The 27,469-nt window shown below is 57.6% G+C and overlaps 1 protein-coding gene across 2 annotated transcripts in view; it reads right to left on the minus strand.

The window, feature by feature from the left end:
• Window positions 1-1,423: 1,423 nt before the first annotated feature.
• Window positions 1,424-27,469, minus strand: part of SCUBE1 (signal peptide, CUB domain and EGF like domain containing 1) — a 134,084-nt gene continuing 108,038 nt past the window's right edge. For both annotated transcript variants that reach the window (XM_082352633.1, XM_082352634.1), the window contains 12 exons: window positions 19,300-19,419; window positions 18,832-18,936; window positions 17,733-17,849; window positions 16,811-16,948; window positions 15,388-15,591; window positions 12,126-12,287; window positions 10,634-10,801; window positions 8,565-8,726; window positions 6,757-6,954; window positions 5,040-5,192; window positions 4,574-4,653; window positions 1,424-2,412 (listed from right to left, as the gene is read on the minus strand). In XM_082352633.1, coding sequence (XP_082208759.1) covers window positions 2,260-2,412; window positions 4,574-4,653; window positions 5,040-5,192; window positions 6,757-6,954; window positions 8,565-8,726; window positions 10,634-10,801; window positions 12,126-12,287; window positions 15,388-15,591; window positions 16,811-16,948; window positions 17,733-17,849; window positions 18,832-18,936; window positions 19,300-19,419 — 1,760 coding nt within the window. In that variant the 3' untranslated portion in view covers window positions 1,424-2,259. The remainder of the gene's footprint in view (window positions 2,413-4,573; window positions 4,654-5,039; window positions 5,193-6,756; window positions 6,955-8,564; window positions 8,727-10,633; window positions 10,802-12,125; window positions 12,288-15,387; window positions 15,592-16,810; window positions 16,949-17,732; window positions 17,850-18,831; window positions 18,937-19,299; window positions 19,420-27,469) is intronic.

Raw genomic sequence — 27,469 nt, forward strand, 5'->3', positions numbered from 1 at the left:
CCCACCTCTGCACTGCCCCGTCCTGCTCTGCTCGGGACACACGGGGCAGGGTCTGACCACAGTGGTGGCGAGAGCCGTGGATCGGGGTGGACCCACCGAAAGGGTGGGTAGGTTAGTGGGTATGTGGGTGGCAACTGCCGGAAACCACCCAAAGGAGCAGCAGAAAGAGTTCAGGAGAGATGAGAGCTCTTTCTGGTCTTCTCCGGATCAAAAAAATCCTTTCTGAGAGCGTTAAAAAAAAACCCAAACCCAAAACCCTTCCCAGTGCCCTCCCCTGGGTAGCTATTGCTGGGGGCTGATCCTGGAGGACACACCTAATTTCTGGGGAGGACCAAGGGCTTGACGCGGAGGACAGGCCTCTTTCTGGAAACTGTGACCGGCCTTCAAGGACTGTGACCGGGGGGGGGGCGGGCAGCGTGGCCTGGACGGGGCTTCCCAGCTGACACTGAGCTACGACCAAGTGCAGCGCCCTCCCCGCTTGAGTTGGATTTTGGAAGAGAAGGTGCTGACGGCAGCATCAGTCAAGCTGGGGACCCGCCGCTGAGGATGCAGCTAACGGCGGTGAGTAACTCCTGAGCGCTGAGCCCCGCTCTGGACTGTAAAATCCGCCGTGACCTGCTCACCACCCAGCCCGGGACCTCCAGGCCTCATGCCCTGAGCGCCACAGCTGTTCTCAAAGGGCGCGCTCGTCCCTAGCGGCACGCGTGGGTCTGGGGTGAGGAGGAAACCACCTAAAGGCGACCAGAATGGTTGACGGGGGTTCGTTTGAGGATTCGCCCGTGTTCCTTGGGATTCTGAATGTCTGTTAACCCTAAAGCTACAGAGCGTCTGCGTGTCCCGCGGCTGGTGGCAGCAGCGGCGTGGCAGTGGGCGAGGCCGCGGCCTGTCGGAGGTCCTCGCTAGCTCCATCCCAGGCCCTGGCTCCTGGCTGAGCGGGACACGGTGCAGCCCGGTCACGCTCCAGACTTTCCTTCTTTACAGAGACACTCTGAGAGGGAGGCCACAGGGTGCAGCAGAAAGAAGACTGCACTGGAAGCCCGGCCTCCGACAGCTGGCCTGCCTCTGCCTGGGCGCAGCCCCCCGTCCCGGTGCCCGTTTTCCTCCCTGGGCCCCGGTGCTCAGCACAGCCTGTGCTCACAGGGGCAAAGCCTTGCCTTCCGGTGGCAAGCGCCCTCAGCTTGAACTCCACGGTCATGGCCTCGGGTCGGACACAGGCCCCTTCTAAAGTTTACCACTGGGCCCTGTGACCCCAGGAAGGGGTCCGAAGGGACACTGCTTTCCACTGCATTCCATCGGAGGGCAACACGCTGGCAGAGCATAGAGCCCGGCTCCCCAAGCGTTTGTACTCCACCGCGTGTCCAGGGCCGACCTGCCTCACCCCCGGCCTTGGCGGCTCCTGGCCTTTGTAAACAGACGTGGCAAGTGCCTGGAGGAGCAGTTTAATCAGTCAGGGAAGCCAGCAACAGCTGGGAGATGACGGGGTGGCGATTAATATTTACAGTTACTAAAGAGAATTCTCCTAAAGTACCCACAAATAGAAGTATATATATCTTTATCTTTATATTCATATACACATAGTACTTAATTAGATGCTCTATCACGGGAAAGCAGAAATCTACAGTTTCCTCTCCCAGCACCTCTTTTCTGTCCCATCACAGAATCCTGAGAGCCCAACCGCACTCGCCCGTGTCCTGGGCCCACGGCCAGAGGAGCTGGCGGGTGTGGACGCCCTGCCGGCATCGACACTGGCTTATCACAGCCCCCAGACGAGCCTTCACCACCCCTGCTTCCACGGCCTGGCCTCCTGTCTTGGATTCTGCCTCTGAGAGCCCCCTTGAGACATGGCAGCCATGCCCCTCTCTCCCCTGAAGCACCAGGCAGAGGGCACGTGCAACCTCCAAAGGTCAGCTCTGCCCGGGACCCGCCTGGGTGGTGGCCGAGCGTCCTGGTCCGGGTGGCGTCCGCTGGTGCCAGCTCAGGAGAGGGCGCTACTGGTGTCCTGGAAGGAGCAAGAAAGGCTGCCTGAAGCAATGTTTTCCCACGGGGGCGGCATCAGAGGAGTGCAGCCGGGCTGGGGTCTCTGCCTGGATGTGGTCTCGCCCGCCACGGGCTGGTCGGCGATTCCTGAAGGGCAGACGCCACGGCGATTCCCAAGGCAGCGTGGGGGCCCACGGAGCCGCCTTTAGCTTCGACTGTGGAGGGGAGGAGCTCTCTCCCCCCCGGGTAGCCGGCACCCCAAGCAGGGCAGCTGCACCAGTGTTATTTGTAGGGTCGCAGGAACCGGGACACCTTGGAGCGCAGCAGTTTGATGAAGGACCGCGGGAACATCTCCTTGGACTCCTGGGCTGTGTACTTGAAGTAGTTCTGGGGATGCGCCAGCACGTCGAAGAGGGCCTTGATCAGCTTCTTGTCCTGCAAGACACGGTGTGGCCAGGCTGAGGGGCCTGGGGCCAGGCTGGAGGGCCCCGGCCGCTCGCCTCTGCGATGCCCGGTACCCTGGAGGGGCCTGAGGGTGTCTGCAGGGATGCGGGAAGGGGGAAGAGGCTGGGCTGGCTGGTGTGTTTCAGGACCCTACAGACTCCTTGCCATGAATAGTTTTTCGGTTTTAATAGCCTAATTGGTTTTTTCATAGTCTATTCGTTTTAACTCTTGGAGTTCCAGTCACATTTTATCTTAAAAGGGTGCGCTGCAAAAACACAACAGCCAAACCCCCCAGGTTGAAAACCAGAGCACACAGAGCAGAGAGCAAGGCTTTGGAGGCCAGTAGGCCGGACTGGAAACCGCAGCTGCACCATCCCCCCACTAGTGCCCCAGCCCTGGGAAAATGGCCCTGCTGCTCTGAACGTGAATCATTCATCTGAATGACGGGGTGACGATCCCTCCTCTTAGGGCTGCGCGGAAGAGGAAGTGCAGTCCTGAGAGCCAGGAGCCTGGCCCAGGGGTGCTCGGCACAGGTGTGCCGCGAGGGTCCAGGCGGCCCACACTCAGGCGCCGTCACTCACCAGCTGGGCCCCCTCTCAGAGCCCAGGGTCATCATCTGTAAAGTGGGGCGATGCCACCCTGGGGGAGAACCTCCAGTGACCGGCAGCCACCGCACCGCGTGCTTCCTGCCCCACGAGCTCATCGTCTCAAGCGGCCGTCTTGGGGTGTGACTCGTCCCGGCATGTGCGAGCGGGCACACACACGCACACGCGCGTGCACACACACTCCCTCTCCCACGTGCACACATGCACCCACGCCCTTGGACACACTGGTGGAGTTCCTCCCATGTGCTGGGCGCAGTGCCAGGTGCCGGGCACAGAGTGCTGAGGGGGAAGCCCTGTGGTTCCTTCCCCGGCGGGGGGGACGGGGGCCCAGTAATCACAGGACAAACCTAAACTGCAGGCCTGACGGCCAAGAAGGGGGCCACTGGGGCCCTCAGAGCGCAACCTGGCTCGGGAGGCCCGGAGGATGGGACGCCTGAGCTGAGAGCAGCAGGACGGGAGGACGTTCACTGAGGAGAGAATGGGGAGAGCGTTCCTGGGAGGCCGTGGCCAGCGAGGTGGGGAGTGGAGGCCTGAGAGCCGCTGCGGAGGCAGGTGGTAGCTGTGCCAGGCTGGGCCTCGCTGGCCAAGGCTTGGTCCTAAGAGACGGGAACACTTCTGGTTCTGAAAAGATGCTCCCAGCCGCAGGGTGGGGCAGAGGGCCGGGGCGAGAGAGTCAGGCACTGTCAACAGGACAGAGTCGGAGAGGCCAGGACGACCCTCTGGTTCCCACTAAACAGACAGGCGCCTGAGGAGGGCGACGAGGGGCTTTGTGCCCCGAGACCCCCAGGTCTCATCCGGGTGCAGCAGCAGGGGGCCAAACCTCTTGGCTTACAAACTGCCTACTGTGTGCAGGAGTGTTCCAGGCCTGGGCTCGGAGACTCTGTGAGCCGTCCCAGTTTCTCAGACACGAGGCGGGGCTCAGAGAGCTTGCCTGGGGCCGCCCAGCTGGGAGGTGGCAGCCCGAGCAGAAGTTAGCGAGGGACTGGCCAGCCCCGCTCTTGCCCTCCACGCCACCCTCGGCTCCCAGGCTGGGGGTGCTGTCTGCCCAGGGCTGGGCCGGGGCCCGACCCCCAGAGCCCAAGCAGATCCCTGAGTCTGGCTCCTCACGGTGACAACCTGGGCCCTGACCCGGCCTGTGCCCGCCGTGTGACGGCCACAGCCCCCGGATGACTAGGTGGCTCTACTCCTCAGGACGTGGGCGGGATGAGGAGGGAGTCAGTCCCAAAGGCAGCGGAGGATTCTCCTGATTTTAAGAGACCATGCTGTCGAGCTCTCCCCATTTCACAGATGAGTAAAGTGAGGCCGAGAGCTCATAAGGAACCTGCCCACAGGCACGTCAGCAGGTCCTGGGCTAGAAGGACAGATGCACTGGCCCAGCCCTGCCCCTGGCCGCCTGCTCCCATCACCTTCTCTTCTCCTGTTATCACTCTCCTCCCCTCACTTCTGTGCAGGGCTGGGCTTGGGGCTGGGCGCAGGGATGGCCCTGGATCATCACAGGCCACTATCCCAGGATTATATGATCCCTTCCCATAGGGAAGCTCACTCACTTTCAAAATTTCCTGGTGATTCTCTGAGGCGTAGAGCCGTCCATCGCGGACGATATCTTCTATTAACTGCTGGTAGTCCTCTGCGAAACCCGCCGGTGGGGAAGGAAGGAAGGTGAGGGTAGAGGCTGAAGGCGAAGGTCCCTCCTGCCTCCTGCTCCCCGTCAGCCTCAGCCCTCCCCCAGGGCTTCAGACTGTGTGCCTTTGTCTCCTCCACCCACACTGGTCTCCTCCAGGTTTGACTAGCTAGAAAACCCCTATTCAACCCTCGAAACCCTGCTTGGGTAGCACCTCCCTCTGAGGCCCACAGACACCACTAATAGCTCCCTCATCTGCACCACGCTGTCCCCCTTATGGGCCTGTCTGGACCCCACAGTCCCCCAAGGCTGGAGCTCCCTGAGGCCGGGGACGTGTGATTTATTCCTGTGTCCCCAGGGCCAGCCTGGGTGCGCAGTGGGGCCACACTCACCGTCGTAGGTGACATAGGGTACTTGGAACCCTTTGCCGCTGTTGCCTTCATTGGATTTGAACTGGATCCAGAGCTTCCTGGAGCGGGAGGTGAAGGCGATGGGCCTCTCGTAGGTCTGGCAGGTCTCATAGGTGGTGATAGAGGTGGGTGAGGCTGGGGGCGGGGCAGGGGGGCGGAGGCCCGTCATGGCTGAGTTGCCCCAGATCCACAGCTCCTCACCCGGTCCCTGACCTCCTGCCACAGGCCTCTGGCCTCCCCACTCAGTCAGCCATCCAGCACCCACAGCCCCCAGTCCCCCAAACGCTCCAGCTCTCCGGTCCCCGCACTTGTTCCCTCGGCCCCAAACGCCCTTCCCGACCCTCGGCCCCAGTTCCTACTTATCCCTCTGAGACAAGTTTCTGTGCCTCATCCTCCAGGAAGCCTCCCTGACTGCTCCACCCCCACCCTACCCTGTTTCCTCTCTGCTCTGTGAACACTGTACTACAGCCCCTCTCTATAGGGTTGTCACTGTCTCCCTGCCAACTGCTCCTCAAGGACAGGGCTCACGCCTGCACCCAGCACAGAGCCGGGGCTGGGGTGGAGGGTCAGTCTCCTCTCCCAGTGAGCAGATGAACAAGGGTGAGCCTGCTGACCCCTAGGGTGCCTGGGGCTGGCCAAAGGGTGCCTCACTTCCTCACTGCTCCCTGGGGGAGCTTTCCTGAGGTGTCCTCGAGGTGGGAGAGGCTGGCCTCCCTAGAGCTCAGCTCTGTGGACAGACAGTGGAGGGGAAGATGCCGTGGACTAGGGAGGCTGGTGACGGGAATGGGCGGGGGATGGTCCTGGGCTGCGCTCTGACTGGCTGTAGGACGCTGGCCGGGTACCTTGCCCCTCCTGGCCTCGGGCCTCCCATTCACACACTGGGGGCCATTTCCTGCTCATCAGCTACACTGAGTGGGCGGTGCAGGCACCTGGGAACAATGCAGCACACAGTGGGCAAGGCCCTCCCCCCTCCCCCCCAATCTCCTGTTCCTCTGGCCGGTCTCTGTGTATCAGACACATCCCAGGCCCCAGTGGGCGGGCACGTTTTTGTGTCTGTCTTGTCCCCCTCCTTCTTCCCTAACATTCTGACCTGGAGCTTGCTCCCTGGGGGCACTGCGGCCTTGCCACAGCAGCGAGGTCCCCAGCCGAGGCACAGGCCGTAAGGGGTTCTACCCAGTCCCTGGGGGGGGGTCTCAGGGCTCCCCACCTTTCTCACTGCCGTGGCCATCTGGGCACGTGCTCGTGCTCACCCACAGCTGAGGGGCCGGCCCCTCGCCCAAAGTCTCACCCGGAGCCCCCATGGGGGTGGTGAGCTGGGAGGCCGCAGTTCACGGAGCGGGGGAGCGGACCCTGGGGCGCCCCGTGTGAGTGCACGGGCTGGCCCTTCACCACCCCTCCAAGCACAGAGCGGGGAAGAGGCCCTGCGGGGCAGGGGTTGCTCCGGGGGGCTCGCCCTGGGCGGTGTGGCAGGATGCGGGGGACAGCTGGGATGAGAGGCGGGCTTGCGGTCAGCATCGAGACCAGACCTGACCAGGTCCTGATTCCCACACTCAGGACACACCCTAAGCTCTCCGGGCCTTTCCACACAGCTCTGGGAAGCGCAGCCCCTGGGGTCGGACGGAGGTGAGTGCCCCGCGGAGCTGTGCCGCGGGGGAGGGGTGGGCGTGTGGTGGAGGCCGCCCCCCTGGACGGCACGTACCGCTCTTCCTCATGACCAGGACGTCGCCACACCCGTCCTCGATGGGCAGGAAGATCTCGGGGACCACGATGAGGATTCTGCGCTTGGGGGGCGGCGAGATGTGCCACACGCACTCGGCATTGGCCGGGTAGTCGCCGGGGTAGTTGGGGGACTCGATGTAGCCCGTGTAGTCGCCAAGCTCGCCGCCGCAGTGCTGGTCTGTGGGCACCACGGCCCGTGCCCTGGTCAGGCCCGGCTGGCCCTCGGCAGCCTTGGCGGCCCAGGGCAGGGCTGGTAGGCGCTCCGTCCCCTCTCTGGCCCCCCTCTACCCGGTCCTCCCCACCAGCAGGCCAGGCTCCAGGCTGGTCTTCCCTCGGGGACCCCTCAGCGGGGGGCGGGTCCCCGTTCCGTGTTGGTTCTCGGAGGCCCAGCCTGGGTGACCCCCTTCCTGGGCTGCCTCACCCGAACCTCCGCGGCCGGGCCTCGTCCTGGCCTCCTGCCTGGAGCCGCTCGCCACCCCCCCCGCCACGGCAGGCGCGTCCATGTCCCCGCAGCTGCCAGCTCCCCGCCAGCCCGTGCTCTCCTCCATGTCTCAGCCAAGGCCAAGTGTGCCCCAATGTCCCCTTTCTCTCCACTCACTCGTCTGTGTATCCCTTTGCTCAACATCCCCTGAGTGCCCCCCAGGTGCCAGGTGTGGCCCTCCCCAGGGAGCAGGCAGGCTCAGGGACCAGCAGGAGACACGCTTCCCTACCTTTTCAATTTTAGCTAAGCCGTGCATCCTCAAAGAGGCCAAACGTGACTTTTTTTTATGAGCTAAACGGTTCCTAGCTTAACTGCATAAAAAAGTTATGCAAAGAAAATTGAATGTAAATACTAAATATACATAATTTTCTCACACATTTTCATTTAAAGATCTCCTCACATCAAAATTTCTGGGAAACATTTCATTTTCACCATATCATTCCAGAAGCTTCCCTTCCACTTTCCCCCCACTTTTCCTTATTAGGACGTTTAAACACTTAAAACCCTGCCTGTGCTGAGCTGCAGCAGGAGGCTGCGAGCCCAGCCGGGACAGCCTGGGCAGAGGGGATGGCGTCCACGTCGAGGATTAAATCTCCTTCACGGGCCATTAGGTTGTTCCAAACATGACCAGCAGCCCAGGAAATGGGTCACTGGCTGGAAACTGATTAGGGAAAGGGTGAAATACCAGAACATATGCCCTAAAGGGCTCTGAAAAGTGAATCAGAAATCCCTAAAGACAGCACCCTCTGGGTTAGGCCCAGATGACTTGCTGGTGAGGGGCTCGGAGATGATCTATTTCCCAGATTGTCTTACGCTGCCACGTTTCTTTTGGCTAAAACGGAGCTTCCTACAGACACAGGGCGGCCGTCTGGTCTCCCTCTTCCGCCTGCACCCTTGGTACACCCCGAGCATCCTGCGCCTTCAGAGCTGCAGGGTCTGGCGCGGGCAGCTGCCCCACAAGCCTCCTTGGCACGGGCCCTGACTTCTCCCTCCGCAGACCCAGAGCCTGGAGTGGGGCCTGGCCCGGCACTGAGGCGCAGGTGAGCCACGGGAACCGACGAACGACGGCGCAATCAGGTCGCTCCGTGGAGCACAGGGGGCCGGCCAAGCCGGCCGCACCCTCCACACCGCAGGGTGTCCCACCGAGTGCACGTGCGGATGAGACGGGCCAGGGAGGAGTCACCGGCCTCCCGGTCCGTGTCACCGCGGACACGACCTGAGGTCAGGGCTCACCCTGCCCTCACAACCTGCCCCCAGTCCCCTCCCGGCACCCGCAGCTCCTCGGCCGTGGGAAGAGCGGCACCTACTTTTGCAGTGTGTGACATTGGTGGAGCCGTCGAAGTCTGTGCTGGTGTTGCCCGGACAGGTGACGCAGTGGTTCTGGCCAAACTCGGGCTGGTAGGTGCCGACAGGGCAGCGGATGCACCGGTGGGTGGTGGTGTTGTAGTGGTGGCCGGGGGAGCAGTGCACTGTCGGGGGGGGGGCCAGTGGGAAAGGGCAGGCGGCATTCTCCCCGGGGCTCCCTGCCCTTGAGGGCTGACTCAGCACAGAGCTCAAGGCCCCTCCGCACTGCCCGCTAACCTCCCACCACCCGCGCCCAGTCGCTGAGAGGCCGACCCCTCTGCCCCCCGACCCTGCCCGCGACAGTGCGGGGGGTGCTGTGGACCACGGGCTCCGAGCAGCGAGCCAGGCAGACCGAGCCCTGCCCCGGGGCCCACGTCGTACTCCGGCTGCGTGGGATGCCCGTCTGTGCCTCCACTGGGGATAATAAACGGAAAGTGAGATGCCACAGGGCTGGCTGTGGAGGGAGGCGAGGGAAGGCAGCACCAAGGGGACCGGCGTGGAGACCCGAGGAGTGCGGAGCTGGCCCGGAGGTGGGCCGTGTCTGTGCCAGCTGGGGCCGGAGCAGAGGTCAGGGGCCATGGTGAGGACTGGGCTTTCCTGTGAGCGAGGAAGGCCACCTGGAGCTGCCCCGTGTCCCCGGCTGCTGCACTGGGAGTGGGCTCTGGGGGGTGGGGGGCGGGGACGGAGGCCCAGGCAGGACAGGCCAGGGCCATCGGGGAGAAGTGGCGGTGGCCTGGGTCAAGGTCACTCTGCGTCTATTTATTTTTTAGGCCGCGCTGTGCGGCATGCAGGATCTTAGTTCCCCGACCAGGGATGGAACCCGTGCCCCTTGCAGTGGAAGCGCGGAGTCCTAACCACTGGACCGCCAGGGAAGGCCCAGTCGGGCTGTTTAGAAGCTACAGCCGCAGGGGCTGCGGACAGACTGGGTGTGAGGGGAGGGGGAAAGAGCCCTCAGAGTGACGCCAAGGTTCCCTTGAGCACGTGGCAGGAAGAGCCGCCGTGCACTGGAGGGGAGCCCGGACTTGTGGAATCTGAGATGCTTGTTAGACACGATGCGGAGCTGTGGCCTGGCAGGAGGGCAGAGTCCAGTTCAGGGGAGAGGCTGGATGGAAACGGAAGCTGGGGGCACCCGTGCAGAGATGCTACTTAAATGCGTTCATCCAGACTCAAGAGCAGCGAGGGCACGGGGCCTGGGACGTCCCAGCGCTCGGGGGCGGGGCGGGGGGAGGCTGAGCGGGGCCTGGGGCCCAGGCCGAGGAGGAGCAGGGAGAGCGCTGCAAGGGGGCCGCGTCCCAGTCTCGGGAGACGCAGACAGAACTGACTTGGGCTCCAGCAACGCAGGGACCCCGTGGGCCGCCTTGATGGGAGCAAACGCTGGGCGTAGTGGGGTGACAGTCTGGCTGGCGGGGAATTGGAGAGAATGAGAGGAGAGGAGGTGGAGTCCAGACACTCCTTCTGGGAGGCTACCAGTCAAGGGGAGAAAACCTGGCAGGAGCCGGGGGAGGTGGGGCTGGAGAGCTGGGGAAGATTCAGAGTCTGTAATGTCGGGCCATCAGCAGGTGGGGAGGACTGTCCCTCAGTGGAGAGTCAAGCCTGGGGCGGCGGTGGAGCTTCGGTGGCGTGGAGGGGAAGAGGGGCCGTACTGCAGGGCCCCGGCAGCCCTGAAGACCTCTGACCTCTGACCTCACCCCGCTGCCCCTCCGCCTCCTGCCCCTCCTCACCTTCCTCCCCTCCCAACCTTCCTCCCAGTGCAGCTCAGAGCCTCCCGTGTCTTGAGGAGCTGGCGGCTGGGGGCTCAAAGCTGCAGGCTGGAGCCTCCGTGCCTGCCAGGCTCTCTCATCCGAGCCCCCAGGCAGGCCTGTGTCGGACCCCCGCCGTCCCTGTCCTCGTGCGCAGCCCAGAGCTCGTCACCCGTGTCCACTGCTTGAGGCTCCAGGCTCCTCCTCTGACCTTGGAGGTTTGCCAGGGCAGGAAATGAGGGGCATCCAGGGAAACGGACCCTGAGCGGGGGGGTGAGGGGGGGAGTCCTCACCTTTCGCCTCACAGTCTTGGAAGGCGGCTGTGCCCTCGTGCTTGGTGAGCAGCCCCCCTCCGCAGGGGAAGCAGCCCGTGCGCCCAGGCTCTGGCTGGTATGTGCCCACGGGGCAGGCCTGGCAGGGCCTGAAGCCGTCGGTGGAGAAGAAGCCTGGAGAGCACTGGCCTGCAAGTCAGAGGTCACGGCTCAGGCTGGGGGCGGGGCGCTCAGCTCAGCCCTCACCTGTCCTGGGAAAGGCACCAAGGCGGGGGGTCGAGGGGGAGGAGTGCACTGTGTGGTCTTGCTCAGGCCTGGCTTTTCTCCTCCCACCAGCTAGAAGGGCTGCGGGTTGAGAAGTGGCCTTGCTCCAGAGCTGAGAAATGTGGACACCACACGTGGAGGTGGGAGGTCGTGGAGGCCATTTATTTAGGGGGCTCTGCCCAGGGGGCGGGCCAAACTGTCTTCACATGAGGACCTGGGGCTCTTAAGCTCCAGGCTGATGCTGCCTTGTCTATCTGCCTGGCTGGGCCGGAGCAGAGGGAGGGGGTTCTGTGAGGTCCCTAGGGCACAGCTGGGACAAAGGGAGGAGACAATACATTCTAGCAAAAAGTCAGGATGTAGAGGGTATTCCGGCGCTGAGCGAGGCGTGGGTTTAGTGCCTTCTCAGCCCAGACTCTGGAGTTCTCTGCTCCCCCCGTGGCCTCTCTGTGCTCTCTGACAGGTACTACCTCCCCTGGGGCACAGACCACACTCCTGGAGGGGGCAGGGGCCAGAGGGCAGCGGGTCAGCCTGCAGGGACTCAGGGCTGGGCTCTGATCTCTTCTGTCCCCCAGAGAAGGCTGGAGGTCTCCGCCACCCTAAGGGTCCCACTCACCAGCACACCTTTCCCCATCCATTCTCTTGGGTGATCCCCACAATGGGCCAGGAAGGGAGGCTGATGGGGGGAAGGCTACAAGCCCATTTCACAGATGAGGTTAAGTGGGGGTAGTAAATGGAAAAGCTCTTTGCAAACCAAATTGTGCTTGGTAAGTTGAAAAAGGGCTCTCCAAACCATCCAAAAAGCCAACTGTAAAGTTCTTTGTGTAGAGCACAGCTCTTCCCCAAGTATCTGGCCGCACTCCATAAAGCATCTCGACAATGAGGGGTGCCCCATGAGGTGTCACGTGTTTGGTCAACTATAGAGCACTACGTACCTCCGCTATAAGCTGACCTGTAAATGAGCAAGTGGTAAACTGTAAAGTCCTTTCCAACCTGCCTGGTGCAGTTTTAAAGGGCACCAAGTGCAGCCCAGCGCCTGCTCACCGCCGTGCATCTGGCACACGCACTGTGGGTCTGCAACGCACTTTGTAAGTGCAGCTGCGTGGAGGTCCTGACAGGCTCTGGAAACGGCAAAGAGCTTTACAAAAGACCACGAGGCACCCGGGCCTTTGCTTTGGAAACCTCGGTGGAGACAGGAGGTGCCCTGTTCCCCCACCCCCGGCCCCTCTTTCCAGGGAGGGCCCCTACTCGCCTCCACACTCGGATACGTTGCGGGCACCAGCCAGGCCGAGCCCGTCGCCGCTGGGGCACGGCGAGCAGCTGAGCTGGCCGTTCCCGTCCTGGTAGGTCCCCGGCGAGCACGGCACACACGGGCCTGGCTCTCCGCCGAAGTAGGTGCCAGGCCCGCAGGCCACTGCGGAGGCAACGTGGAGAGACTGCTGGGGGCAGAGGTGGGGAGCAGTGGCCAGGCGGTCTGGCCGTCTGCCTGCTGGTGCCTCAGGCCCAGGCTCTGTCCTTCCACATAGGGCCCAGCTCTCGCCCCTGTGGCTCCAGGGGCACAGAGGGGCCCAGACCCATGCCAGAAGAGCAGGGGATAGGAGCCAGGCGGTGGTCATCTGCGAGGACCCTGTCCTGGTCTCACGCGCCCTCCTGGCTGCTGCCACTCAGGGTCCCCTGCAGACCCCTCGCCTCAGCCCTCTCGTAAGTGTCTCTGCAGGGACTTTCGTCCCCCCTCTGCTCCACATGCTGCCCTCCAGCCCTGGGCCCTCGGCCTGTGTACCAACTGCCTCTTAGATGCCCCACAGTCAACTTCATCCAAACCAAGCCCCCCTGCCGGCTCCCCTTTCCTTCCCCCTGTGGCGGAGCTGGCACCTGAGGACGTGGGGCGCAGGTGCAGAGGGGCTGGGGGAGTGACAGGGGCCTGGGGGCTGAGGATACAGAGATGCTGGGCTGAGGAGAGCCAGTGTGGTTGGCTGCACTGGCCACAGAAGCAAACTGATGAGTAAGTAAGGGAACAGGCTGAGAAAATAAGTTACGGAGAAAGGGAGCCGAAGGCCTCACGGGACAAGATATTTAGAAACATGGAAAAAAAGTTAGAAAGAATCCTGAGGTACCGAATTGGAGGTATTGGTATGAACTCATGGTTTTATAAAACACACACACACACACACACACACACACACACACACACACACACAGAGCTACAGGAATAGCATAGGTACATAGGTCTCCATGTAATATATGCATAGCTATACTTTCTAGTTCTGTCCAATGAGAGGGCCTGGAAGCAGTGACACTCCAGTAGCAATGAGTCCCTCAGCTTTCGCTTTTTACACACTCTCCTCCTCTAAAAGGAACAGGGGTCCTTGGAGATCTGGCTGATTCCAAGGCAGGGAAAGCACAAGCTGAGTCTGAAACATCTTTACTGCCGGACGGTAAGAGAATGCTCAATGAGTGACGGAGCCATGTCAAAAGGACACAGGGGCCAAGCTGATGTGGCGCACACTGGCTGAAGTGGGGACGATCTGAGCACCGAACTACGTCATGTTAGGAATGGATTACAAGCCAGTGAGGAATCTGTGAGTCCACACTGACATAAATGCATAGATATATAGATACATGCCAACATGTGGGAGAAGGGAAAGTTCTCTCACGCTAGAATGCTAATAAATGTAGGAGGGATGACAGAAATAGAGAACACGGCTTGGCAACAGTTGTAGAGGTGGCTAATTTGGTGGCTGTCAGCGAGTGGATGGCAGTTTGATGGGGAGCAGGGTGTTGGTGCACACTGGAATACATCCCCATGAAATCCTAATCAATTGCAGAGGGAAAGTGGTGAATTAAGGTGGAGGAACCAGTGATGGACCAGGGCAATACCCTGTGCCTCCTGACGGGGGCGCAGAAGAGCAGACGTGGAGCGTGGTTTTCCTGCCAAGGACACAGGCCCTGAGTCTGGTCACCAGGAAACACCAGACGCAGCTGAGGGTCATCTTACAGAACTTAGGGACGGCCGAGGGCAGGACAGGAGAGGCAGGGGAAGAGCCAGGAACTGCTCCAGATGAAGGATTCTGGAGACATGACCACTAAACACAACATGGAGAGGAAAGGGATGCTGTCGGAAGAGTTGGTGGAATTTAGCAGGTGATGTAAAGGCACACAAGCACGCCACACGCGCGGGAAAGCATGACGGCGCGAATGCTGTAAGACATCTGCAATGGGGGAATCTGGATGAAGAAAATACGGAAGCTCTTTGTTCTGTCTGGCAGTGTTTCTGAAAGTTTGAAATGGTTTCAAAATAAGTGGTTAAAAATAAAGGAATGACATCCCCAAGTCCCTCCCCCTCCCCCCTTGCGGGGGACTGGCCCTCCCCCCACTCCTAAATCCCACCTCCTCTCCAGCGGCTCCCATCCTGTGTCTCCGGCCCAGGCTACACTCTGTGCTCCAGATTTGTGGCTCCAACCTAGTCAGCGCCTTCACCAGGACGACTCATGAGCGTCTCAGACTGACAAGGACAGCTGGGACCCCCGCCTCCGCCAGCCCCTCCCCCAAGTTTCTCCCAGATCCGAAAACAATGCCATCTCTGCCCGAGTGGCCCGAACCCTTGGAGTCGTCCTGGAAGCCTCCTTCTCCCTCGCCTCCCTCTCCAAAGCGTGCTCTCAATTTCTCTCTTCCTTGCCCGCCTCTCCTGCTGCCCCTGGTTCCAGGCTCTACCATGCCTGGCTAGGTCTCCGCTCCGCTGCCGCCCTCCACTTGGCCTTCCCACGGCAGAGGGCGGATGCGGCTGCCCACGGCTCAGCGCGGGCCAGTGCTTCCCAGCGCGCCCAGGGCAGCACCGGGGCCAGCAAGCCCTCACCGGGCCTGCGGATATGCTCACCCGCTGGCTGCCTGCCTTCTCTCCCACGTAACCGTCAGCCCCACTCGTAACCGTCAGCCCCACTAGAACCAGGACTCAGTCAAGTTCACCTCTGAGCCGCCGGGGGCTGTCTCTAAACCTGTCCCCTCTCAATGGGGGCCGGTCAAGTCCCCAGCCTCGTTCACCGGACCTGGCCGCCCTGCCCACGGCCCCGGCGGTGGCCTGGCCTCCCCTGCTCCCTGCAGCGCTGCCCCCGCCCCGCCGGGGGGCCCTCAGCCTCCCGGACACCTTCACCCTCCTCCTCCTCCGCCCTCAGCTCCCACATGCCTCCGCTGGGAAGGCTTCTCGAGCCACACGGACTGGTCCCATGCCCCTCACACCCCTCGGCTGGGGCCTTGCTGGCCTGTGCTCTCCCCGTCCCGCCCCTCCTCGGGACCGCGGGCAGGTCACAGGTATACTCGGTCCCGGCCCCAGGGGAGTGCTCTTTCATGACACCCATCACGTCTAAGTGCTACGGCACTTCTCCCCAGCAGGCCTCCTTGTCTCCCTGTCCCGGCCCGACATGTCTGTCTCCCGTGGGCTCTTTACCTGGGCCCACACGGAAGGAAGGACAGAGAAAGTCTGCAGGGCGACACTGGAGTGGCTGAGGGCAGGGACTCACCGCATTTGCCGTCCTGCAGCACCTGGCCTGTGCCACACATCCCCTGGCCCTCTAGGGCCTTGGCCGGCCGCTGGGCCACCTCGTACTCAGTGCCTGCGACCTGGACGGAGAAGTGCTGCCGGCTGACGGACTTGCGCAGAGTCTTGACGGCGGCCTGCAGGCTCTGCTCCACTCGCTTCCGCACGCACTCGGCCTCGCAGGTGTCTGCAGGGGCGGGCGAGACAGAGCTCGCGACCCCCCGCCCCGCCGCCGCGAGCCGTCTCTCCACCAGGCTGCCTTGCCAGGCGCCGTGCTGGGCCGGGCCCCTGCTCCGAGCCTTCCCGCATTGGCCCTGGGCCGAGGTGCCCTTGCTGCGAATGTCTGATAGCAGGAGACCGAGGCTCCGAGAGGTATGAGCTGCTCAAGGGCCCCGCAGCAGATCTGAGTAGAAACCCGGCCTCTGCCACTGCAACACGTCCCCTGCCCAGGGCACAGCTCACTCACGGGGGCCCCGGCTGCTGCTCAAACACCCTTGAGGCTGCCACTGCCTCCAAGACAACATCCAGCTCTGCCGCCTTGAATCCCAGGCCCCTCGTGGTCCAGCCCCCGCCCGCCTCACTAGCTCTAACCCCCAGCATCCGACACTCACCGTGAACTCTGCCTTCCGGCCGCCCTGCCCTCCTCACCGCTTCCGGAACACACCCTGCTCTCTCTGACCTCTGGGCCTTTGCCTGTTCTGTTCGCTCTGCCTGAACGCCATCCCTGCCACCAGTTCCACTTGGTGAACTTTGTTTTCAAGTCCCGATTCAAATGGCACCTCTCTGGGGGAGAGTCCGGGCCCCTCTCTAGGGGAGGGCCCTCGGCGCTGTGCCCTGTTCGTTCTCACGCGCCCACCGTCCGGCGTCTCCCTTGGCTGGCCGTGCCGCCAGTGCGGGGACAAGGGTCTGTCCCCTCTTTCCACAGCGTCCAGGGCCAGGCACACACAGCACACACTTGCTGACAGATCTCTGCTCCTCTGTCACAACTCAACTCTCATCTACAGCCCAGAGAGAACTGCTGGTATGAAACACCAGCCAGCATCCCACAAGGCCCCTGCTGGAACCTGGGAAAGACAGGTCCTTGGCTCAACGGTCCTGGGGAGGCTGCAGGCATGAGCCCTTCCAGGCCCTGGTGAGGGCGTGGAGCAGTGGGGAGAGGCCTGTGGCTGTCACTGCAGGCCCCAGCCCTGCTCCTCTCGCGGCCCCGGGCCTCCTCTTCCACCCTGGGCTGGGCAGCTGCTCTGAGGGCCCGGCCCTGAGCCCTGCCAGCTCCCCCGCTTGCCTGGCTGGCCTACACCTCCGGTAGCCGTGGCTTGGGTGGCAGCCTGGCTTCATGCCCAGCAGACCTCCCAGTCCACTGTCCTCGCTGAGGCCCTCCGCACCCCTTGAGGGGTCTCCTCACCCACCTGAGGCCTCTTCCATCTTTGTCTCAACCTCGAACTCTGCTGTGATGTGGGTCACCTCCTTGGATGGGGACTTTCGGCCACGGCGCCTCTTCTTGGAGGAGTCACACTTGAGGGTCACAAAGGTCACGTGGCAGTTTTCTGGACAAGGAAGGGGCCACTGTGGCAAAGGTGGCACGGGGCGGGGAGCACGGTCCTACCTCACCCTGCACACAGACGGCTGGTGGCCAGGGTCCCGCCTTGCCTAAGAGTCCATGTGCAGACGGGGAAACTGAGGCTGGAGAAGGCCAGGTCTCAGGAGGGGCCGGGGGGGCTGAGCCACGCCCTGCACCCAGCCCTCCCGAGGCCATCACACCGCTGCACGTGAGGCACTTCGTGCGCCTTCCGTAGCAAAGCTGTGCAGCTCCAGCTCAGGGCCACTCGGCCCAGGTGAGGCCCGCTGGGGCCGAGGTTTGTCAGATTTGAGGAGGAATCCTAAGGTGTCTGGGAATCTTCGTGGAAACAGAGCTGGCATGCTTTCCTCTGGTCCTTTTCCCCAGCCTCTCCCCCAGCCTGGAACACCCTTCTGGGCCACCCTCATTCTAGAGAGAGCCGCTGAGGGAGCCCGGGATTCCTCCCATTTGGACACAATCAGGCTGTGCAGAAAGTTCTTGCTCCGGGGGAGCTCATTTAACCCCGAGGGAGGCGGGCCGACGGACCCCAGGGATGCTTTTCCACTCAAGTGCTGGTTTTCTTCCCCAGGGACACCACCACTGTGTATGGTCCACCAGGCGTGGCTCCTGGGGCTAAGGGACCACGGTGGTGAGGACGAAGAGAGGCCCTACCCCTGGGCTCCCAGCCCCACTGGACCCTGGGCTCCCAGCCCCCAGGCATGGGGAGCTCCCCCCACCCCCCGTGTGGGTTGGTCCCAGGGCGGCCCACTCACCCAGCAGCAACTGCCTCAGGGCCTCCTTTGCCGGCTCCCGGCTTCGGGGCCGGAGGTGGCACTTGGCATCTCGAATCTTGAACCGGGCCTTCTGCCTGATGAGGGTGGCGGGGGCACCTGGGGAAAGTCCAAATCCCCCCAGGTGGCGGCCTCTCCTTTGGGCAGGGAGGTGGTGGGGCCGGGGGCTGCGGAGGGAGTGCCTGAGCGTGAGGGGGCTGCCAGGGGGACAAACCCACTGGGAGCCGTGGGTGGGGACCTCTGCCGCCTTGTTTCTCTCCCTGAAAAAGGTGCAAGGGTGGACGGTGGGGTCATGCTCGCCCCAGGGGCCATCCAGCCAGAGGTCGGTGGAGGAGGAAGGGCAAGCCTCCTGCCTTCTCCCCCATCACCAGAGCTACTTTATGCGGCTGGTGCTTTCAGGAAAAGGGGCAGCGCAGACGAGAGAGGGAAGCAAGGAAGGGAAGGGGATTTGAAATGATACAGATGCCAGAGCCGCTGATTCCTTCCAAGAGCAAAACAGACCCTTGGACCAAAGAATCCTATAGTCACTGAAGCTTAGAATTACATCGTGTATGTATTAAGCATATCATTGAATCCAGCATCCTGAATAGGAGAAGCTGCCGAAGCACAGCCTCCTGCTGGCAGGGGATCTGGCTGTGTCCTAAAGTGCACGGGGGTGTGTGTGCCTCCAGTATTCCTGGGCTGGGGTGGGGTGGGTGGATGGTCTCCCGGGGGAGCTCTGACTCTGGCAGTTTTTAGAACCTTGTGGCCGCAGTAGATGTGACTCCCTTCACTGAAATGGAATCTGAGACCCATAGACCCATAGCACTTTAGGGTCACTAAACCACTCTGGAACTGTGGCCCAGAGCCGGAAGGGCCCTTCCATGGTCCACTGCCCTTGGGCTGGGACTCAGCTTACAGCCTGCTTGCTTCTGGGTCCTGGCCCTGCTCTTAGCTCCCTGGCACCCTAAGCCATACTGGGCAGGCCCCAGGCCAGAAGGCCTTCCCTGGGCCATGCCCCTCTGCCTCCCCCTGGCCTGGTGCTGGACGGAAAGTCAAGGGGTCCCGCAGGTGCGTGCGGTGTGGACAGGCCAGGGACTACCTGAGCAGCTGGGCCCGGTGCTGGAGCCGGTGCTGTTGCGTTTCTGCAGCATCTTGCCCTGGAGGCCCGGGACACCGCAGCTCAGGCTGTAGCTGTCGTCCGAGTCTGTAGAGAGGCCAGGGCGGAGGTGGGCCTGGGTGCCCCCCGCCTTCCAGCACCCGCACAACCTGGGGGCCTTGGAGGGGTCACTGAATGCGATGAAGGTCAGGACTGACCCTCACGTCAGTCCGTTTCTGCTACACGACTACAGGCTAAGTGGCTGGGCAGGAATGCGTCCGCTGCACTTTTGAGAAGGACACTGCGGCCCCCACAGAACCAGACAGCTGCCCAGGGTCACTCGGTGACCAGGGCTGGGGGTCCTCATTCCTAGGTTGGGCTCCTCTCCTGGAGAACAGCAGGGAGCAGAGGCTGGATCCCAGGGAAGGGAGCCCCGCCCCCCATCCCATCCCGGGGACAGCCTTGGGTTACCTGGCATGAAGAGTGTGTGGGCCAGGCAGGAAAGGGAGCAGCTTTCCACACCGCCCACCTTGCTGCAGGACAGCTGGGCCTGGGGTGAGGCCTTGGCCCGAGAAATGCACTTGCCCGTCTCTGAGGAGAAGGAAGATACAAGAGGGGCTTGAGGGGCCAGGGGTGGCTTTCTGGAGCCGGCAGGGGCCCTGAGCATGGACCAACAGGAACTCCCACCACACGTCCGTCCCCTGGCCAGACCGTCTTGGTGGGAGGGGGCTGGGAGATGGCAGGGTCCGCATCCGTTTGGACGTAGGGGGACGCTGGGCCCAGGGAGCGGTTTGCTCCCTTCTCTCTCCAACACCAGTCCAGGCTCTCTGTGAGAAGGTTCACTCCCTGCGCCCCGATCCAAGGGCAGGGCTGGATCCTCCAGAGCAGGTGTCCCTGCCCATCTGGGGAAAGGAACAGCTGAAAATGGCCATGGGCTTCTTGGCAGTGACTAAGCACGGGAGGGTCACTGGGAAGCCCTCTCTGGGGCAGTCCCCAGACACATCCATTAGGTGTTTGAAGATGCCCAAAACTGAGCTCTTAAGAGTTTCTTATGTGTTTATTTATCTTTTGAGGATTAAAAAATTCCCCAGACTCCTAGGAAAAGACTGACAGTTCTACAGTCAAGGTAAACATGAGTACTGATCGTATAGAATTGTCTGATTGATCAGTGACACCTGGCTCCGGAAGCATCAGGCTCTGAGTCCATCATCAATGGTGGAGTTGCCCCAGGGAACAGGCTGAAACAGGGGACTTAGCTGGAATAAGAAATTGCAGTGGGGGAACTGCCAGTCTGGATGATCTTCAACATGTGGCTGAAATTTTCAAGGAAGAGTCTTAAAAGGACACAATCTAGAAATGAAAACAAACTCATGGCCCTCCAGATAAAACATCTGGCCCCCAAACAAACTCAAGACCAAAAGCCCTTTGTTCCCAAAGAATCAAGAAACTATGAACAAAAACACCTGCAGATAATACAAACCAAAAGGGCCGCTGAAGAACCCGTGTTCTCACTGGTTAAGAAACAGAAGGACAACCATCCACAACCTTCCAAGGGAGACGTTAGCCCCCAGCAGTTCCCTGTACTTCCTCCGACTTCCTAGAGGGGATTGCCAACAACTACAGACGGACAACACAGCTTTCTTGTGCACGCCCGGCCCTGCGCGTGCCCGCACGTCCTCGTGGGGATGTGGAGGATTCAGAGCACTGATGCCTCCTTCCCGCAGCCATTTCTCAGGGTTTTGTTGACAGCGAGCACCTTCTAGGGATGAGGTAACATCTCCCTCCAGACAAGAGCAGCCTGGCTCCTGTTCACTACAAAAGCGAGGGGTGAGTTTCCCAAGCTGGGCGTCCTTCAGCCGGGATGCAAGTTCCCTGTCTGCACATCCTCCTGGGTGGACGGACCTGGGGGGCTGCTTGCTGTGCTGTGAGTTCTGAGGCCCTTGGACTCTGACCCGGGGGTCCCACGAGTCCTGCTGGTGCCCACGGAACAGGGGCAAGCTAGCTTACTCAGCTCGCATGCAGGTGAGATCTGACTCTGCCGTGTAAACCATCCATCCCACCACCTTAGGACATCGAAGCCCTCAGAGAAAAGTGTAGAGTCGCCTAAAAAGCAAGAGGGAAGGCAAATCGACTGGCAGTGAGGAAAAAAAGGGGGAAAAAAGTACATTTGCCTTATTGTAAGCATATCTGGTTGTGAGAGAATATGCAAGAAGATAAGAAGAAGCAAATTTGAAAAGGGTCAGGGATTTGTAAAAGGCTTGAGGGGACATGAACTTGATTTGCTTTGGTTTATTAAAACCACTCAAGTAAAAACCATAATTCAAAAAGAGTCATGTACCACAATGTTCATTGCAGCTCTATTTACAATAGCCAGGACATGGAAGCAACCTAAGTGTCCATCGACAGATGAATGGATAAAGAAGATGTGGCAGGTATATACAATGGAATATTACTCAGCCATAAAAGGAAACTAAACTGAGTTATTTGTAGTGAGGTGGCTGGACCTAGAGTCTGTCATACAGAGTGAAGTAAGTCAGAAAGAGAAAAACAAATACCGTATGCTAACACATATATATGGAATCTAAAAAAAAAAAAAATCGTCATGATGAACCCAGGGGCAGGACGGGAATAAAGACGCAGACCTACTAGAGAATGGACTTGAGGACACGGGGAGGGGGAAGGGTAAGCTGGGACAAAGTGAGAGAGTGGCATGGACATATATACACTACCAAATATAAAATAGATAGCTAGTGGGATGCAGCCGCATAGCACAGGGAGATCAGCTTGGTGCTTTGTGACCACCTAGAGGGGTGGGATAGGGAGGGTGGGAGGGAGATGCAAGAGGGAGAGGATATGGGGATATACGTATATGATAGCTGATTCACTTTGTTATACAGCAGAAACTAACACACCATTGTAAAGCAATTATACTCCAATAAAGATGTTAAAAAAAAAAAAAGAAAAAAAACCACTCAGGTAGTGGGATTTTCTAACAACCCTCAGTTCTTTCCCAAGTTCCAGCCTGTAACTGCTCCTTTGGGATCATTATCAGAAGACAAGCCTCCCTTCTCTAGGTCAAAGGCCCTGCACATATTGTGGGGAGGGATCTCCTCTGCAAATGGAACTGCCAGCTAAAATACACCTACGGGGTTATTGTTAGAAGTCTCAGAAAATTCTTCTACACATGATTCAGATTACAGCTGATGGTAACCTTAATATACCTCTATTATGTATGATCAAAAAACAGAATCCCTGGGGCAAAGTTTCCACGACATCAGCAGAACGATTGGAGGAGAGCCCAGGAAGAGTCCAGACAGTCTTCCCAGATTGCCAGAAATCCTTTCTATTTTTTTTTGGTATCAACATGCAAAGGTTAGGCCAGGCTCTCAGGGGACAAACTCAACAACACGGGGAGCAACCGTGACCAAGGCTTGTCCTTCCTGCCTCAGAGCAATCACAGCCTTGGATAAAGTAGGTGAAAGATCTTCAGATCTTGTACTAGAACCACGTTTAAATCTGAGGGTACCACATGCAGTATGATCCCTCCTGTGACCTGAAAACACCCAGTACTTTTTCTGCTTGTCAGTGAACTAATCATGGTGTCTGGTTCCTTTCTCCTTCTCATACTACCATTGAGCAACTCTCCTACCTCTTCCTTTTTTTTTTTTTTTTTGGCCGCACCACGTGGCTTTTGGGATCTTAGTTCCCGGACCAGGGATTGAACCCGGGCCACAGTCATGAAAGTGCCGAGTCCTAACCATTGGACTGCCAGGGAATTCCCTTTCCTACCCCTTCCTGAAGGAGAGACTCATCTCTGTGTGTATGTACTTCAGAAGTGTTCACATCCAGAACAGATCTTTTGGATGCTCCACACCAAATCCCAACTTAATATTGTTTTGTTGATGAGACTTATCTTAAAAAATGAAGAGATCCTAAAATCCATATGGAAATTCAAGGGAAGTTTGAGGATAGCCAGATCAATCTTGAAATATGAAAAACAAAGTAGGAGGACTCACATTTTATGATTTAAAAACACTATAAAGCTACCGTGGTGTATAGGTATGAGGACAAACAAATAGATCAACGGGACAGAACTGAGAGTCCGGAGACAAATCCATACATTTACGGCCAACTGATTTCAAGAGGATGTCAAGATAATTCTATGGGGAAAAAGAATGGTTTGTTTTCAACAAATGATGCTGTGACACTTGAAGAGCCACATGCAGAAGAGTGAAGTTGGACCCCTATCTCACACATATAAAATTAATTCAAAATGGATCAAAGACCTAAATGTAAGAGCTAAAAATATAAAGCTCTTAGAAGAAAACAGGTGTTATCTTTGGGAACTTAGATTAGGCAATGAACAGTTTCTTAGAAGTGACATAAAAAACACAGGCAACCAAAGGAAAAAAGAGATAAATTGAACTTTACGAAAATTAAAAACTTTTGTGATTCAAAAGACACCATCAAGAAAGTGAAAAGACAACTCACAGAGTGAGAAAAAAATCTTTGCAAATCTTGTATCTAATAAGGGACTTGTATCTAAAACATATAAAGAATTCTTACACCTGAATAATAAAGACAAAGAACCCAATCAAAAAATGGGCAAAGAATCTGAACAGACATTTCTCTAAAGAAGATATACAAATGTACAATAAGCACATGAAAAGATACTCAACATTATTAGCCATCAGGGAATTACAAATAAAAACCACAATGAGATACCATTTTACACCCAGTAAGATGACTATAATCAAAAAGTCAGATAATAACAAGTGCTGGTGAGGATGTGGAGAAACTGGAGCCCTCACACACTGCTAGAGGGAATGTAAAATCGTGCAGCCGCTTTGGAAAACAGTCTGGCAGTTCCTCGAAATTTAAACACAGGGTTACCATATGACCCAGTGATTCCACCCCTAGGTATATACCCAAGAAAACTGTAAACATACGTTCATACAGAAATTTGCGCATGAATATTCATAACAGCATTATTCATAATAGCCAAAAACTAGAAACAACCCAAATGTCCATCGACTGATGAGTGGATAAACAAAATGCGTATAACCATAGAGTGGCATGTAACTCAGCAATAAAGAGGAATGAAGCACTGACACATGCTACAACGTGGGTGAACCCTGAAAACATTATGCTAAACGAAATGTCAGTCACAGAAGGCCACACATTGCATTCCACTTCCATGAAATGTCTGGAATAAGCGAATTCATAAAAGACAAAAGTCGATTATGGTTGCCTAGGACTGGGGGGCTTGAGGGAAAATGGGGAGTGACTGCATGGGGTTTCTTTGGGGAGTAATGAAAATGCTCTAAAGTGGATTGTGGTTGCACAACTCTGTGATTATACTAAAACACACTGAATTGTACACTAAATGGGTGAATTTTGTGGCATGTGAATTATATCTCAAAAAAGCTGTTAATAAGAGCAAAAAACAAAAAGAAGAGGGGCTTCCCTGGTGGCGCAGTGGTTGAGAATCTGCCTGCCAATGCAGGGGACACGGGTTCGAGCCCTGGTCTGGGAAGATCCCACATGCCGCGGAGCAGCTGGGTCCGTGAGCCACAATTACTGAGCCTGCGCGTCTGGAGCCTGTGCTCCGCAACAAGAGAGGCCGTGATAATGAGAGGCCCGTGCACCGCGATGAAGAGTGGCCCCCACTTGCCGCAACTGGAGAAAGCCCTCGCACAGAAACAAAGACCCAACACAGCCGTAAAATAAATAAATAAATAAATAAATTTAAAAAAAATTAAAAAAAAAAAAAACAAAAAAAAGAAGAGAGATAGGAGACTTCCCTGGTGGCGCAGGGGTTTAGAATCTGCCTGTCAATGCAGGGGACACGGGTTCGAGCCCTGGTCCGGGAAGATCCCACATGCCGCGGAGCAACTAAGCCCGTGCGCCACAACTACTGAGCCTGCGCTCTAGAGCCTGTGAGCCACAACTTCTGAAGCCGGTGTGCCTACAGCCCATGCTCCGCACCGCAACAGAGTAGCCCCTGCTCGCTGCAACTAGAGAGAAACCACATGCAGCAACGAAGACCCAACGCAGCCAAAAATAATAAAATAAATAAATTAAAAAAAAAAAAGAAGAGAGATAGTACCAGGCTGGACAGGCAAGAATCCTCCAGGCTGGAATCAATCCCAGAGGGGCTCCAGTTGGCTCTAGGGCCGCACCCGTGGCTCTCTCTAGCATGTTAAATTGCTAAACATAAAAGTAAATACGCACATGAGCGGAAGCATTCAACCTTAGAATGCTTTGAAAACAGAGAGGTTTCCTGCCCATAACGGGAGCACAGAGGCCCACAGCAGAAGAGGTGGAAGCTGGTGGAAATGTTTCCGGATCATCATGTGAAACAGGCTGCTCTGGCCGAAGTCCTGGGGCAAGGACAGAGGGGCCCAAGGGTTCCATCACACACACACTATGTTTGGCTTCCTACTCTGTAAAGGAGCGGGGGGAGCAAGTTGTACAAGCCATAAGGATGATACCTGGTGAAGCCAGAGCGGCCTCCTGGGACCACCAGACCACCTCACCCAGATGTCTGCTAACATCTTTCCTAAGACAACCCATCCTTGTAGGGACAGACTGGCGGTGACATTAGACAACGTTGGTGAGAAGCTTTTCCAGGGTGGCAGAGGAAATGGCCAGTTCGTGGTGTGGCTGTGACCTTCAGAATCCTGGGTAAAGTGTAAAGATGGGATGCGGACTGGAATCAAGCCCTAAGGGACACTTAGAGCATGTCCAGATGTAGTTCATGGGTTATAATTACGCTCTAGTAATAGTACGTTTACTTTCTGGATGAACGGAAGCAGTCTCTTGTTGAAAAAAATAACAGCCCTCATAGGAGCTAAAATATTATTAGATTTTGTGTTCCTTATTTGGGATATTCCAACTTATTTACTTAGTAACATACACATTTTACTGGGAGAGTTATTCATGAATTACTCAGATATATCACAGCCTTTATTACCCCTAATTTTTCTTAAGAAATAAAAATGAATTTTTCAGAACATACTGTAAAGTCACCATTTAGAGATCTTTTTTTAAAATAAATTTATTTATTTTATTTATTTATTTTAGGCTGTGTTGGGTCTTCATTGCTATGCGCGGGCTTTCTCTAGTTGCGGTGAGCAGGGGCTACTCTTTGTTGCGGTGTGCGGGCTTCTCATTGCGGTGGCTTCTCTTGTTGCGGAGCATGGGCTCTAGGTGCGTGGGCTTCAGTAGTTATTGCATGTGAGCTCAGTAGTTGTGGCATGTGGGCTCAGTAGTTGTGGCTCACGGGCTCTAGGGCTCAGGCTCAGTAGTTGTGGCGCATGGGCTTAGTTCCTCCATGGCATGTGGGATCTTCCCGGACCAGGGCTCGAACCCGTGTCCCCTGCATTGGCAGGCGGATTCTTAATCACTGAGCCACCAGGGAAGCCCTAGAGGTCTTAAACTGAGGTTTTTCAGAGAACCCCCACAAGCAGACAGTTCACAGAAATTGACTGTTACCCAAGATTCTCAGAACCGGCCGATGGCTACACAGAATAGAGAGCTTGTGCCTAATACCACTGGAATAAATTCTCCCAGATGTCTGTAACCACTGATTTCCACACGCTCTTTTGCATACCTTTGTTCTTCATTCTTCGGGTCACGTTTTCTCACCTTATGCATTTAAGGTTGTACACTTCTGATTTACCCTATCATGTTTCCCTTACAAATAACTCACCTAGATCTAGGCCTTACTAGTGATAACCACCATCCTGATTCTTTTTTTTCTTTTTTTAAAATAAATTTATTTATTTATTTTTTGGCTGCGTTGGGTCTTTGTTGCTGTGTGCGGGCTTTCTCTAGTTGCGGCGAGCAGGGGCTACTCTTTGTTGCGGTGCGCGGGCTTCTCATTGCAGTGGCTTCTCTAGTTGCAGAGTACGGGCTCTAGGCGCGTGGGCTTCAGTAGTTGTGGCACGCAGTCTCAGTAGTTGTGGCTCATGGACTCTAGAGCACAGGTTCAGTAGTTGTGGCGCACAGGTTTAGTTGCTCTGCAGCATATGGGATCTTCCCAGATCAGGGCTCGAACCCATGTCCCCTGCATTGGCAGGTGGATTCTTTTCTTTTTTAAAAATTACTTTCTTTTTTTTTTAATTAAAAAAAAATTTTTTTTAAATTTATTTTTACCTATTTATTTATTTATGGCTGTGTTGGGTCTTCGTTTCTGTGCGAGGGCTTTCTCTAGTTGCGGCAAGTGGGGGCCACTCTTCATCGCGGTGCACGGGCCTCTCGCTATCGCGGCCTCTCTTGTTGCGGAGCACAGGCTCCAGACGCGCAGGCTCAGCAATTGTGGCTCACAGGCCTAGTTGCTCCGCGGCATGTGGGATCTTCCCAGACCAGGGCTCGAACCCGTGTCCCCCGCATTAGCAGGCAGACTCTCAACCACTGCGCCACCAGGGAAGCCCGGCAGGTGGATTCTTAACCACTGCACCACCAGGGAAGTCCCTACGATCCTGATTCTTTAAATCGGTTCTCCCAAGCTACTGCTAGGGAAGCCAACATTTTAAAATGTTATAAAGTATGTTACATGAACGTAATTATGATCCTCTTTGTAGGCAATACATAAAAAATGAAAAAGCCCTCCCATCAGGAGAGACCAGTTCAGTTG

Source organism: Balaenoptera borealis, assembly GCF_965194805.1.
Source record: "Balaenoptera borealis genome assembly, chromosome: 13".
Taxonomy (NCBI): domain Eukaryota; kingdom Metazoa; phylum Chordata; class Mammalia; order Artiodactyla; family Balaenopteridae; genus Balaenoptera; species Balaenoptera borealis.